Source organism: Mycena indigotica (assembly GCF_014461135.1).
Source record: "Mycena indigotica strain 171206Taipei chromosome Unknown Mind.scaff0016, whole genome shotgun sequence".
Classification (NCBI taxonomy): Eukaryota; Fungi; Basidiomycota; class Agaricomycetes; order Agaricales; family Mycenaceae; genus Mycena; species Mycena indigotica.
The window spans coordinates 1140260-1154773 of record NW_023503015.1 but is presented as its reverse complement, the minus strand read 5'-3'; the positions used below and the strand labels follow the sequence as shown (position 1 = coordinate 1154773).

Below are 14514 nucleotides of genomic sequence, written 5' to 3'. Positions count from 1 at the left end.
AGTCTTACTTATGCAACTGAGGACGGGACATTGCACGCTCATGAACACATGCACCGGATCACCAAGGCGGATTCACCAATTTGCCCATGCTGCAGACAGGCGGACCGAAACAGTCGCACACTACCTATTGCATTGCAGCGCACACGAAGAGGCGAGAAGAAGGCTATACGAAGAAGGAGGAAGGGACACGAGAGTGATAAAAAAGCTGCTGGGAGCCGGTAAGTTGTTAGAGCCGCTGATGTGGTTCATATATAGGACGGGGAGATTTCGAGCGGTGCACCGACACCTCAGGAAGCCACTAGACCAGAATGGAACGTATGGGGACGACCTACTCGACCTAATATCGAAGCTACGGACGGACGGGATGGAAGAAAAGGACGACCTGCCAACACTGGCGAAGGAAGCGAAGCCATTTGGATGAAGAAGACGAGAACGACGAGGGAGAAGGAGGACCACCGACACGCGAAGCAAACACGCTCTCACATTAACAATCTATAATCACTACAGGACACTAATTACACCCACCTTCACGCCGCCGCCCCGAGCAAACCGGCTGAAAGGGCAAGATACCGAGGCAAAACACAAGAGAGCAGGAGTAGGAAAGGGTCTAGAGAGCACATGGTGATGGCTACCGTACATTGTTTGTAGAGGCCAAATAACGGGGAAAAAAAAAAAAAAAAAAAAAAAAAAAATTGTAAGGTTCTATGGTCAAGATGGAGACGAAATTGATTTACTTGGATTCATCTACGGGAAACAGTGAAAGGCACATGATATGGTTCGACAAGGACTGTTTTCTTATGTACTTGGTCGTTGGCTTAGTTTTACAACAATTGAAGTGCTTACAACTTACTTACAACTATATGAATACATTTTCATTGCTACGAATATTCTAAATCCTCTGGTTTTCCAGTCCATTGTACCCATGGTGTGTCGCGGACCACCATTTCATGCGACAGAACAATCAACGGCCACTGATGAGCGCCCTTGCACTTGCGCAAGACGAATGCCTGATCGATGGCAAGGGCTCTTTGGTCAGCATCTACGACCTCACCATGGATGCTTAGCATGACATCCGTTGTTGGTGATTTGCCAGCAGGTAAGTTGGGCGGGTCGAGCACCAGCACATCATAATCGACGTTAACCCATCCACCTGGGTGAACAAAGCGAAATCCATCCAGAACCGGTATTTTAGGCAAAGAAGGTTCTGTCCCGACGTATGAGCAAAGAGAAAAACAAGAGGAGAAATTTGGCGTGCTGGAATTGGCTGCCGAAGACCTGCGGACGGTGAAATGCTGAGGGTGAGCAAAGTTGTTGTCTCTGAAGGAAAGAGTGGCATCATCTGAGTAGGCTGTGACTAGAGATGCGCGGTCGGCATCGAACGTTGTGATAAATCTAATCATGGGTCAGATTGAACGATCCAAAAAAAGCAACCGACAGTATGCACTTTTGCAGAAAATTTAACGCGCACTGGTGGAGGTGAGTTTCCTCTTCTTCGAAGGACATGGGCTCTTCTTCATCTTCTACGGTGGAATGTTCCGGAGAAAGAACAAGGGAATGTATGGGAGTAGGAGTGGGAGAAATAGCATTCGCACTGCGACTACGCATGTCGGGTGGCTCTGAATCCGATTCGGCGTCCACGTCGATAATTTCCGGTTCCTTAACGGGGGCCTTTCCTTTTACGTGGAGTAGTGTATCCAGCCAGACCTCCTCCTTACTAGTCCTAAGAGTAGGGTTGGTTGGTCCACTTATGAGTAAGGCGAGGCGCATAGCTACCATTCGATGACCATACCATCATCACTAGTATGAAAGGCACGATAAATGAGTCCGGGCTACGGAGGTATGGGAATATGTTTCACCGGAAGAAATATTTGGTTATGTGTAACCCAAGTTCTCGGAGACCAACACACTCTCTTTGGGCCCAGTTCCGCCGGTTGGCGACGTAGTTGGGATTCAATCGCGTGCAGTCCTGCGGGACAGGAAAAAATCGTTTTGAACCAGACGTAGCTGACCGACGAGGGGGCGGCGATGGAGAGCGCGGTTCAGATTTGATTACGGGTAAGTGTTGGGGAGTGGATACCGGTCTGTGCTCGACTGAAGTTGTCGAAGGGCGTGGTTTAGACCTCACCACCGGTAAATCTTTGGAAGAGGATGCAAGTCCGTACCCGACTGAAGTTGGCAAAGGCTTGTTAGTTATCGGCGGCAGTTGTGGTGCAATTCGATGGTCTTTAACGTGGGGTAGTGGTCTTGGGTAAGGTACTTTGGCAGAAGGAAGGGGAAAATGCCTTTGCGAGGTGGATGAGACTTGAGGTGTGGTGGGTTGACGGAAAGCGCGCGTGTTGAATGACTGTGTTAATCTGCCTCTCCCTCGACCTCTCCCTCTACCTCGAAACTGTGATGAAGATATTGGAGACGGTGCATGTCTTTGTCTATTGATAGACTCGTTGGGTTGGTGATCTTCTGCATGACTCGCTATTGCGCCTGACATCCTAGGTTTTGTGGACGTGATGTTGTAAACCATAAGTGCGATTGATGGCAGGCGCAGCAGGTTTGATCCGCTTCGCTCCTTCTCTCCGACCACCAGCACGACTTCCCTGCACCACGGTACGGTCTAAGCTCATGCGATACCTGCGGGCTCATGTTCTACAGTGAAGCCAATCCATTCAGATGCAGCACTTTGGTAAAGGGGCCGTGAGAGTGGTGAAGAACTATACCAAGGGTTATTCAGACACACAGGCGCGTTGTTTCCTTCGGTCATTTTCTATCTTCGTCTTCTCTGTCATTGCCTCATAACAGTTGGCCTATATGTCGTTGCGAACGATGATAATAAATGCCACGTCTCTTGGTCGCACCTCCAGAACACTTGACTCACTTCTTTCCATCCAGGCCAAAGTTCGGGAGGCAACATCTAATGATCCCTGGGGCCCCAGCGGCACGCAAATGAATGAAATTGCCCAGATGACCTATAATCAAGGCGATTTTGTTGAAATAATGGAGATGCTGGACAAGCGATTGAATGACAAGGGCAAGAACTGGCGCCATGTGTTCAAAGTGCGTCTTGACGCTCCGAGACGTTTTTCACGCACTCATAAGTCAACAGAGTTTGACACTGCTGGACTACCTCCTCCATCAAGGCTCGGAAAATGTCATCATCTACTTCAAGGACAATCTCTACGTTATAAAGACTCTCAAGGAGTTCCAGTACATCGACGAGGATGGAAAAGACCAGGGAGGCAATGTGCGGGCTAAAGCGAAGGACATCACAAGTCTCCTGCAAGACGAATCACGCCTGCGAAATGAGCGCCGAGCACGTGCTAGTATGCGGGAAAGAATGGTACGAGGAGCGGAGGGCGAGGGTGAATTCGATGACGCAGCTAGAGCGGTTGATGAGAATGGCCGTCGGAGAGGGACATATGACGATGATATGCAGAAAGCTATCGAAGCTAGCAAGCAGTCATTGCGACAAGAACAACTCACCAAGGAGGAGCAGGACCTACAGGAGGCGATCAAGCTCAGTAAGCAGGAGGAAGACAACAGACAGCAGAGCATGGAAGAGAGCAATGCCAAATCGCTCTTCGATGACCAACAACAATTGCAACCAGCAAGCAACAACCCATTTCCTTTTCTCAATGCACCGCCACAACAACAACAACAACAACTCCAGCCACAATTCACTGCTATCCAGCCGCAGTTCACAGCGTTCAATCCATACCAGCAGCAGGCGCAGCTTGAGGTATGTGGGGTTTTCCGGAGTAGTAAAAGTCGCTAATATTGATTTTTCAAAGGCGGAATACCTGTTACAACAGCAACAGCAGCAAGCCTTCCTTCAGCAACAACAACAGGAGGAATGGATGCGTCAGCAAATGCTCATCCAACAGCAGCAGCAGCAACAAGCCCAGCAGGAGGAGTGGATGCGTCAGCAGATGATGCAGCAGCAGCAGCAGCAGCAGCTTGCTCCTCAGCCAACTGGATTCGGTTCCAACAATCCGTTCGCTTTGAGTCAGCAACCACCGATGCCATCGTTCGTTCAACAACCGCAACCACCCACTTTCAACCTTCCTGGGACATACGAAAACTCCACATCCCCACCTCCACAAATGACGTCCAGTCCCGCTCCTTCCAATCAGCAGCATTCGCCACAGCCTGGCGGCGCGGGCTTCAAGGTCAAAGTCAATGATGGTAACAACCAGCATCTTGCCAATCTGTTTGCCAATAGAGAGGACGGGCAGGATACCTTCGGGAATGTTGGTGCTTTGAGGTAAGTCGAGCTTGCTGATGGTATTTTTGTCTTCACATCGTTCTAGGTATGGCCACACCAACGCGGGTCGGGCAATGGTTGCAAACCAAGGCCCGAATCCTTTTGCCAGGCCGCAACAGCAGACACAACAAAACGAGCAACCCTTCTTCAGCGTTTGAGATATCGGATCAGGTTTTTTTGTATGCTTAGTTATTTACGATTTCAAGGATTCGTTTTTCTACTTCACAAACTCCCTAAGACGTGTCCATGGCATCTTCTGCTCCGATGGATGTGACCTCCTCACTGACCACAAGATTTCTGATGTTCTCCGTCTTCCAAGCAGTGGTTCCACGACGGAAGCCATATTTGCGTTCTTTGTTTGCTCGCTCATTTGGCATCTCCACATTGCGGAGCATTTCCGTGTGTGTCGCGGTAATAATGCACGCATCCACATTCGAACCAGACCCCAGGTCATTGAAAATACCAGCGGAAATAGCGTCTTTGACGAGTTGGAGGGCATCAGCACGCTGTTCATTTGAAAGTTGAGTGAATTTAGAACCATATGCACACACGTACATTCATGTTAGGTCTCCAGCTGCTTTCAAATACGGCCATGGCTGCGAGACTCCCAGAACCCATAGTCACATAGGGCAACTTGTCTGTCGAACCGTGCGGATGGATGGTAAACAAGTGAGGGCCCGTTGCGTCAACGCCGCCGAGGACGAGAGCAGCCCCGACATTCCCTTGATAGCTTAAAGGTAATCAGTAAAGGCCTAATCAAAGACACGAGAGAATATACCGGAAAAGCATTTGCTTGAGCATGGTCATCGCTGTCACGACGCGCGGTTTTCGGCCAGTCGATAGACCATGGAGCTCCATGTTGGACGAGATGAGGGCAGTTGTGAATTCGGTATCGGCAGCGGTTCCAGCGCCGCAGCACCTTATTGAATCGGTAATGTAGTGGATCTGTTTGTTGCTGGATGAAGCAAGGCAGTCGAGTCGGATAGAATGGAGCAACCTTTTCACAATTCTTGTCCGCAACTATATTCCCCTCTGTCGCCCGAGTATCCGCTCCAAGCACGATTCCGTCTTCGAAAAGACACCCAACGATCGTCGTTCCTGTGCTCGTGGCCTTGGGCAAAGGTAGTCCTTTCTCAGCCATGTACCCATTTCTATAGGAGCGCGTCGTAAATATGAGCGTCTTGAGATGAGTTCAATACCTGAGTTGGTTGGAGAAGTCAAAACCTGGAGCCGAGAAGATGGTGGACATTTGCAAGAAAGGCTACGCGTCGCGGCACGTGAGTCGATCCGGCTTATCTTCGATTCCGCATCATCCTTCCGAAATGGTGTTTTCGACGACGATACAAACCACAATCAGCCCCCACGACCAGAGCTCGGTGACAGAACGTATATATCCTAGCCCAGAAGCACTTAACGAATCAATCGCGCGTGCAGCCGTAGCGCAGAAAGCATGGGCCAAGGTCCCCCTAGCGGAACGTATTGCCATTGGACAGAAATTCATCGATGAGTGGCCGAATACTGGAGGTAAACAAGTTCCCGCACAACTTACGAAGGAAATGGGGAGGTTTGTGGAGACGTCTAACGCAATAATCGTTGTTGATAGGACACAGACCCATATCTCAAGGCGCTGGAGAGGCTCGTGGCTTTTTAGAACGGGCGAAATACATGCTTTCAATCGCCGAGTCATCTCTGTCGGACATCGCGCTGGCTGATACTGACAAGCCTGGATTCAAAAGATTTATTCGGCGGATTCCGCTTGGAGTTGTTCTGGTCATAGCTCCATGGAAGTGCGTTCACCGCGGCTTTGGAGCTACATGGACCTGATTTGACGAGTTTTCCTTATCTCACTTCCGTCAATTCGGTTTTCCCTGCACTCATTGCGGGCAACGCTGTTCTCCTCAAGCCATCACCGCAAACGCCCTTGAGTGCTGAAATTCTCGCAGACAGTCTGGTTCATGCGGGTTTTCCTAAGGATTTAATCATCCCGTTACATCTCACTCCCGAACTAACAACCCAAGCCGTACAACATCCTCTCGTCGATTTCGTCTCGTTTACTGGCAGCGTTGCAGGCGGCCGCGCGGTGGAAAAAGCTGCGGTGGGTGCCCCAGGTTTCAAAGGTGTTGCTTTAGAGGTTAGCGATTAGTTCACGCCATTTTCCACTTTTGTCTTACCTCCCACCGCATAGCTGGGTGGAAAAGACCCTGCCTATATTCGAGCTGATGCAGACTTGGAATATACTGTAGCTGAGATTGTGGATGGAGCTCTCTTCAATTCGGGACAAAGCTGTTGTGCTGTCGAGGTTGGACTCCATGATATACGAATACTAGTTCTCACCTATGTTCTAGCGCATTTATGTCCACGAATCGGTCTACGACGACTTCGTTGCTCGCTTTGTCGATATTGTCAAGGCATACAAACTCGGCGATCCTGCCTCAGAAACCACAAATCTTGGACCCGTCGTCAGCGTTGCGAGCGCAGATCGTATCAGAAAGCAGGTGGACGACGCGATTGCGGCAGGGGCAAAAGCTCTCGTCTCCAGCCAACTATTCCCAATTGCCCAACCGTGAGTCTGAGTCTGGAAATACTCGATCTGGTTTGACAAAACTGGTCAGGGGTACTGCATATGTTGCACCTCAAGTCTTGGTGGATGTGGATCATTGTCAGTCTGATTGTTTTTCGATTTCCCTTGCTGAATTGTGATTGAAGCCATGGACGTTATGAAGGAAGAAACTTTTGGCCCCGTCGTGGGTATTCAAAAGGTTGTTTCCAGGCGCCAAGCGTTTGTATATGATTCCTAAAAAATATCTTTTTAGGTTGCTTCTGACGAAGAGGCTGTCAAACTAATGAATGATTCCCCGTATGGGCTCACAGCGTCGATCTGGACCAACGCATCAGCGCATCCTGAATCGGAGCAAGCCTTCCTGAACATTGAGGATCAGTTGCAATGCGGCACGGTTTATCTAAATCGGTCGGTGCCTCTTATTAACTGTCGGAACCCTATTGAATGTAGTGTAGTTGCGATTATCTTGATCCAGCACTTTCATGGACCGGGGCAAAGGATAGTGGTCGAGGGATTAGTTTGAGCAAATTTGGTGAGTTATCGTCCTTATGATCCAACCAGTCTCACGTTTATGCAACCAAGGGTATGACCAGTTGACGCGGGCAAAGAGTGTTCACATGAAAGTGAAAACATCCTGAACTAGAAATGATCCGGTGTATTTGATCGGTCGTGCGATCAACCCTCCGAGTCTTATCCTGTCTTATCGACTCTTTGAAGTTGAGGCTTACTCGAATCCCGCGGAAGCATTCTGTGCTGTTCCTCAACTTGCAGTGTTTAGTGAGAGTGTTTGATAACGATTCGACCACTTGCCTCGGCAACGGCCATCGCGTGCTTTTACGCCGTTTTAGCGACATGTATGCTTGTGTCTGGACATTATAAGCAAACGAAGGTTGGAGGATGACGAAAAATCGAAATGGTTGTGCTCAAACTCGTTCTCGATGCCTTTCTCCTTGCTGTCGCGACAACAGCTCAGCAAATACCACTCAATGGCGAACAACCCAACGAGAAATGGACACAGTTTCACCATCCTATCCGTCGTGTTGCAGTAATCGGCGCGGGGCCAGCGGGTCTTCAGGCTGCTGCTAAGCTTATCGAGCATAACTTCGAGGTTAGATTGTTCGATCGATCTCCATCCCCTGGAGGAAACTGGTTCTACACGGACGAAACCCCTGTCAGAGAGCCCTACCCGTGAGCCAGTAGCAAACTTCTGGTAACATCGTCGCTGATCTGTTCCCCAGCGATAAGCCAGTCAACGAAGTCCCTGACGTTCCTCAACAACTTCCTGCGGTTCACTACTATAAGGATGGCGAAGATGGTATCAGCCTCGAAGATCGCTGGAAAGAGCATTGGCAGCCGCGTCCGCTTTGGGACTCCCTGCACACTAACTCGCCAGCTGTAGGTGGATGGTAACCAACAATCGACCTAACAAACACGTTTTGCAGGTAATCACCGAACTTCCTGGAGTCCCATATTCGGCCGCGCAGCCCTGGGTTCTGTCCAACCACGTGATACAGGCCCATGTTCGGGCCTATGCGTCGCTGCACAACCTCAACGCAAATGACGATACAAATGTTACCTCCTACGCGACGCGGGCAGAGAGTCTAGAGAAAATCAAGGAAACACAAACTTGGCGACTCACTCTCCGGAAACTTGAGCGTATACCGGAGATTAAGAGCATCAAGGCGACTTGGTGGACTGAGGAATTCGATGCTATCGTTTCAGCCACTGGTCCATATGTCGCACCGCATGTGCCGACGATCGACGGAATTGATAACTGGAGTCGCGCTATCCGTGATGATGATGGCTATAGCATCTACCATTCTCAGTCATACAGGAGACCTCAGAGGTATCAGAACAAGGTGCGTGAATGTGGAGCAATTGTTTCTAGTCTTCTCTGAGATGAAATGGGTGTTTTAGACTATTCTTATTGTTGGGGCTTCTGTGTCGGCTTCTGAGATTGCTCGAGATATTGCACCATTCACCAAGACCCTCTACACAAGCATCAGGGTTAGCAGCCACATTTTCCATGACAAATTACTCACTAATTCTCAGCCTCACGCCAAACTCTCGCCATTCCAGCTTCGAAGTCGTCTCCGATTCCCTGAAATTGCCACCGTTGTTCCCGAAATCAAGAGTTTCGAGCCACTTGTCGATCACAAGAAGGGCATAAAAGACGGCAAGATTCACCTTGTCAACGGCTCGGTGTTGACCGGAATCGATGAGGTGGGTTATCATGTTCGAGTGATCCAACAGACCAAATGCCGGAAACAGATAATTTTGGCCACTGGATACATTAGATCAAAAACCTTCGGCCCCAACTTGTAAGTTTTCAGATGGTGGATGTTACTCAAGACTTACTAGCAATGAGAACGGCGGACGGTCAACCTGAGGATTTACACTGGACGGGCCATTGGATTCCCGATCCAACGCTTGCCTTCACTAATGGTCAGTGAAGTCAATCAATAGGCATTGCACAAGACGTCACTTGATTGACTTTTTCTCTTTCTAGTCCGCTCATGGACGATTGGCAAGTACCAGTCATATGCTTTTGCCAAGGTTTGGGAAGGCACCGCTCATCTTCCTCCCCAATGGGAGATGCAGAAAGATTACGACGACAGAAAGTACCAGTTCAGAGGCCTCTTCAGTAGTCCACAGGCAGAAGGTAAGGCTCCACAATCCTGAGGGTCAAAGCACAGGCCTGACACACCAATAGCGTTGTTCCGACAATACGTTGCATGGCTAAACAACGAATCGCTCGAGAACGGCGGTCGATTCGTGGAGCCCTGGCCATTAGAGTAAGTCTGAATCAAATAGAAAATGGTATTGAGGTCAGATGCGTACAGGAATCGCGAAATTTTTGCGTATTATTCGGAGGTGGAGTGGATCAAAGGGTATACTGGACTGAGGAACTTCACGGACTTCGAGAATTTGCCCCAGAGTGAGTGGCCTAGTGGTCACGCAGCCGCATGGGAATCAATCGTGTTTGAGGAAGAGGGTTGGTAGTTTGACTGTATCCGTTGTCTCTTTGCAAGTTGTTGTTTTCCGAAACGCGAGTGGTCACAGGTCACACTTCTGCCTCTCCTCCCTCCCCATGGTGGCGCAAACTCGGCATGCGGTTGCCCCGCCGTCACCCAGGAAGCTGTCTTTCCGCGACAAGTTAGTGGAAAAGGGGCAGACAACAGACTCCCTAATCAAAAAGCTACAAACGCTTCACAAGGAGTTGGCAGAGGCAGAACAAGAACTACTCGACTCGAATTCGTTGGGAACCGTGCGGAAAGACCTCGTTAACACGACCATTCTCCTCCACAAAGATCGTGGCGTCAAAGCATACGCGGCTTGCTGCCTCGCTGATATCTTGCGCCTAACAGCTCCCGATGCACCATATACACAACCAGAGCTGCGCGACATTTTCCAATTCTTCTTTCGGCAACTCTTTACAGGGCTCAAAGGACCGGACTCACCTTACTACACCGAGTACTATCATCTCCTCGAGTGTCTATCCACCGTGAAGAGTGTTGTGCTTGTCTGTGACCTCCCAAATGCGGACGAGGTCATGAAAGAAGTGTTCGGCAATTTCTTCCAGATCGTTCAACGTGAACTGCAGAAGAAAGTAGAGATGTTTATGGCGGAGATTCTCATCGCCCTCATTGACGAGGCTCAGACGATCCCACAAGACGTGTTGGATATAATCCTCAACCAGTTTCAAGAACGACAAGGGGTGCGCGATACCTTCTCAGTAACCCAATTCATCCTGAACTCGAGTACAGTCACAGGACCCAGCGCCATATCGTTTGGCTGTTCAAGTGTGCAACGCGACTGCTGACAAACTACAACGGCATGTTTCTCAATATTTTACGGAAATCATTCTTGCGGAACGAGACGACGACTATGAAGACTTGCGCCTCGCCCACGAGCTCATCAAGCGCCTCTACCATTCATGCCCCTCCCTCCTGCCGACCGTAATACCGCAGTTAGAGCAGGAGTTGCAAACTGACAATATTCAACTCCGACTAATCGTCACGCAAGTGCTTGGGCAAATGTTTGCGGATAAAATTGGCGGATATGAACTCACGACCAAATATACCTCTACGTGGGCGGTTTGGCTGAGGAGGAAGAACGACAAAGCACCACAAGTTCGCCTCAAATTCGTTGAAGCTGCGCGCGGATTGTTGGATAGTTCCTACGAGTTGCAACGAACAGACATCGAAGCAGCACTACTCGATAAGCTTCACGACCCAGACGAAAAGGTCCGCGCCGCAGTTTGTCGGTTATATGGACAACTCGATTATGAAACAGCCTTGCACCATGTCAAGGCGTCCCTATTGCAGGAACTTGCTGAACGGGGTAGCGATAAGAAGGTCTGCCTTTTGATCCCAAAGAACCCGCTCTGTCTGAAATGTATTGTAGCCTATCGTGCGTCAAGAAGCTTTGCGGGCTCTGGGGAAACTCTACTCGTTGGCTTACCCAGAAATGTATGTGGCCATTTTCTACGTGGGTTTCGTCTGAACTAGTTGTCGAGTGAGAGCGGGGCTGAAGCTGCTATCAAGCAGTTTGGATGGATTCCACGAGCGATGGTTGAGAAACTCAAAGTTGCATCAGACATCAGGCTTGAAATTTTTTTTTGTTACTACGAACTCTTATCATCTCTGCAGATTCGTAGTCGAGGAAGTCATAAGCGAGTACATTTTGCCTTTGCCGTTGCAAGGGCCGAAGAACGCCGAGGTCGACGAGGTTGCATGGACTGATCGTTTATTAACTGTCATGGCCTACCTTGGTGATTTCAACGCGGTGTTGGCGTTCTCTGGTATATCCCGAACGTGAGCTTTCCTGTCGTTCTGTACTCACTCACGCCTTGACCCTGTGCCAGGCGACCAACGATCTTTGACCACTTCATCAATAGTTGTACCGCAAACAATGTAAGCTCACAGTTCCGTGGTGTCCGTGAAGTCAATGATTCCAGGGTGGGGTCATTGACGAGAACGAAGAAATTGTCAAGCGGAGATTGACGGAGGTCATCAAATATATCAGCAGTATGTGTTCCTCCCTCTCTCTCGATGCCGTCCAAGGTCCACCGCAGCGTTATCTTCCGACCCACACAAAACTGCGGAAGATCTGATGGCCTTTGCCAATCTCAATGAACAGCGGTTATACAAACTCTTCAGGACTTGCATGGATCCGCAAACCGATCTAAAAGGTCTGGTCAGAGCTACAGTAGGCGATTTTTACCTTGTCTTCGCCTCCAATACTAAGTTTATCAGAATGAATTCACGAGGCGAATTGAGAGCCATAGCCCGGCGATCGCCTCAACAATGAATTATGTGCTTCGACAAGCTTCGCTTCAGTTTCTCAACCAATCCTCGATTCCCACATTAATCAAGCGTTTGGAACACTCTCGAGAACTTGTCTCTGATTCCGCTTTGAAACTTCTCAGATTCGTCGCCAAACATCTTCCTGTCCTGTTCAAACCTCATCTTGGTGAGCTGATCAAAGGCATCGCAAACGATAAGTATCCCCGGTTGGTCGAAATGTCTCTTCAAGCACTAGCAACGTCCATCCAGCGGGATGACAAATCAGTTCCGGTTGACAAGTATGTTCTAGTTTTATCAGGTCGAAGCTTACCGACCATTTTACAGACGCACTGTTGAACGAATTGAACGACTGGCAACTCAAGGGACATTCCGTCAAGCCAAGTTTGCCGCCCGGTTCCTTGCATTCGCCAAACGGCCATCCGTCTGTCTGCAGGTCGTCGAGGCATGCATTATCTTATCGCTTCTGCCTGATAAGCACTGACGATTGACCCCAGACGATATCCGAATCACTTGGAAAAGCTTCGCCTCAACTTCTTGTCTCTCATGTAGCCTCACTTGCTCAGTTCGCCCGCCATGCTCCCGACGCATTTGAACACAAGAGCGATGTGCTGATGGACTTTCTCATCAAAAAGTTACTTATGGTTCCGACTCACCCTCTTGATGTATGCCACTGGTTCCTGTCGAACAACGTCTAATGCCTGTAACAGGAGGACATGGAGAGTGATGAAGAATGGGCAGAGGAAGACAAGATTTCGGATAATCTACGCGCCAAGGTCTTTGCAATCAAGGTCTGCAGGAATCGATGCCTTGCCCACGCCACCTCCGAGAATGCAAGGGAACTTTCAACACCTGTCCTCAAACTACTGGGAAGATTAGTCCAAAACTCGGGCTCGATCTTGCCAGATTCTGGTGAAGAGTAAGCCCAGTGCAACCATTTCAAAATGTACCTTCGTTGACATGTTACGCAGCAAGAAAGTGATGTCCAGAATGCGTCTACAAGCGGCCATATCCCTCCTACACCTCGCGACGGCTCAGGCATATCAAAAAGACATTGCCGGAATTTTCATTAAACTTTGTCTGATGGTGCAGGTATCTGTGTTCGTTTCGTCCCGGCAAAACCGAGTTGACGACTCTATAGGACTCGTGCTTTGACGTTCGAATAGCTTTCCTGCGGAAAATGGTCACCCTTGCATACGCACGCAAACTCCAACCCCAATACAACGTCATCCCATTCCTGACAGTCCACGACCCGGAGACGGAAGTAAGATCCATGGGTATTTCTTTCATTCGATCAACTGCGTCAAAGTTACCCGTTGGTGCGTTCTGGAAATCGTAGGATCACAAGTCAAGCCGACTTACTATAAATCAGTCAAACGGGTGGAACACCTGGACATGGTTTTCATCCGCCTCATACATCTTCTGGCTCATCACCCAGATTTTGGTACCACCGAGGAAGAGATGCTTGACATGGCCAAGTTCGTGACGGTTCCGCTCATCTCAGTCCAAGTTCTGAATAGCCCTAGATATATCGAGTTCTACCTCAGCACTGTCGCTAACGCCGAGACGATCTCCCTTCTATATCATCTGGCCATGAAGGGGAAAACTGTGCGTGATGCAGTGCCAGAGTACACTGAGGTTGGTTTTCCGATGTTGCCACGTGTGTGGCTCATGACTTCGCAGAACCTGTACATCACAAGCGAGCTGGCCCAAGAATTGATCAAAATATGGGCGCACCAACAGGGATTGAATATAGCCACATACCCCGGCAAAGTCAAACTACCCCAAGACATATTCCGTCCGCTCACCAATGCGGAAGAGTCAAAGCGGGTTCGCGCCTTTTTTGAATTAAATTGTTAAGCTGATATCAGATTGGATCATCAACCAAAATTATCTGAGCGTTGAGATGCAGACATGGGTCAAGAACCAGTATACTTCAACCAAGGAGAAGAAGGAGCGCAAACGAAAGGCCCCTCCCAAAACAACGAACGGCACAGCCCCTAAGTCAGTTCTGACCCAAATTTCCTCCCGGTTCCTTGAACTTTTTGGATTAGGAGGAGGCGAAAACGGCATTCTGGTCGATCAGACGACGAATCGGAGACCGACTCCGGTGAAGATGAAGAAAAATCATCAGAACCAGCTCCAATGATGGATGCTGATGAACAGGAGGAGAGTGAAGAGGATGACGGTGAGGTTAAGTTGGGTAGGGGCGAGAGATCCAAAGCCAAGGTACGAACTGTCAACTATTCGCGATCAAAGGACTCAATATTCGGGACAGCGAAAACGATTGCGAGCCTTGCGCAAAACCCAACAACAAGGCTCGCCAAGTTCAGAGGGATGAAGGCTGAAATGTGTGATTATGTAAGAGCTGCTCCAAGTACAGTATCTATTGC

At 49.3% G+C, this 14514-nt stretch overlaps 5 protein-coding genes across 5 annotated transcripts; 4 read left to right on the top strand and 1 right to left on the bottom strand.

The window, feature by feature from the left end:
- Positions 1-878: 878 nt before the first annotated feature.
- MIND_01371300 (NTF2 domain-containing protein) lies at positions 879-2463 on the bottom strand (the record flags this gene model as incomplete). The annotated part of the gene is made up of 6 exons (XM_037370133.1): positions 879-1204; positions 1256-1392; positions 1445-1720; positions 1774-1797; positions 1857-2344; positions 2383-2463. 6 exons carry the CDS (start codon positions 2461-2463, stop codon positions 879-881), a joined length of 1332 nt encoding a protein of 443 aa, XP_037213689.1.
- Positions 2464-2664: 201 nt separating this feature from the next.
- Positions 2665-4413, top strand: MIND_01371200 (ENTH domain-containing protein; the record flags this gene model as incomplete). The annotated part of the gene is made up of 5 exons (XM_037370132.1): positions 2665-2733; positions 2884-3048; positions 3098-3730; positions 3783-4255; positions 4302-4413. 5 exons carry the CDS (start codon positions 2665-2667, stop codon positions 4411-4413), a joined length of 1452 nt encoding a protein of 483 aa, XP_037213688.1.
- Positions 4414-5577: 1164 nt separating this feature from the next.
- On the top strand, positions 5578-7453 carry MIND_01371000 (Succinate semialdehyde dehydrogenase; the record flags this gene model as incomplete). The annotated part of the gene is made up of 10 exons (XM_037370131.1): positions 5578-5819; positions 5866-6042; positions 6089-6386; positions 6441-6554; positions 6601-6818; positions 6868-6914; positions 6962-7014; positions 7069-7223; positions 7271-7347; positions 7398-7453. 10 exons carry the CDS (start codon positions 5578-5580, stop codon positions 7451-7453), a joined length of 1437 nt encoding a protein of 478 aa, XP_037213687.1.
- A 275-nt stretch (positions 7454-7728) lies between these two features.
- On the top strand, positions 7729-9818 carry MIND_01370900 (Dimethylaniline monooxygenase; the record flags this gene model as incomplete). Its single annotated transcript, XM_037370130.1, has 9 exons — positions 7729-8003; positions 8054-8210; positions 8258-8674; positions 8733-9038; positions 9087-9136; positions 9184-9260; positions 9325-9477; positions 9529-9610; positions 9659-9818. 9 exons carry the CDS (start codon positions 7729-7731, stop codon positions 9816-9818), a joined length of 1677 nt encoding a protein of 558 aa, XP_037213686.1.
- A 76-nt stretch (positions 9819-9894) lies between these two features.
- Positions 9895-14462, top strand: MIND_01370800 (uncharacterized protein; the record flags this gene model as incomplete). Its single annotated transcript, XM_037370129.1, has 19 exons — positions 9895-10533; positions 10583-11173; positions 11223-11287; positions 11327-11632; positions 11683-11731; positions 11776-11845; positions 11893-12026; positions 12074-12402; positions 12449-12557; positions 12619-12786; positions 12832-13040; positions 13093-13213; positions 13263-13440; positions 13494-13599; positions 13648-13759; positions 13805-13951; positions 14034-14125; positions 14176-14350; positions 14400-14462. The coding sequence occupies exons 1-19, from the start codon at positions 9907-9909 to the stop codon at positions 14460-14462; spliced, it is 3651 nt and encodes a 1216-aa protein (XP_037213685.1). The 5' UTR covers positions 9895-9906.
- Positions 14463-14514: the final 52 nt, after the last annotated feature.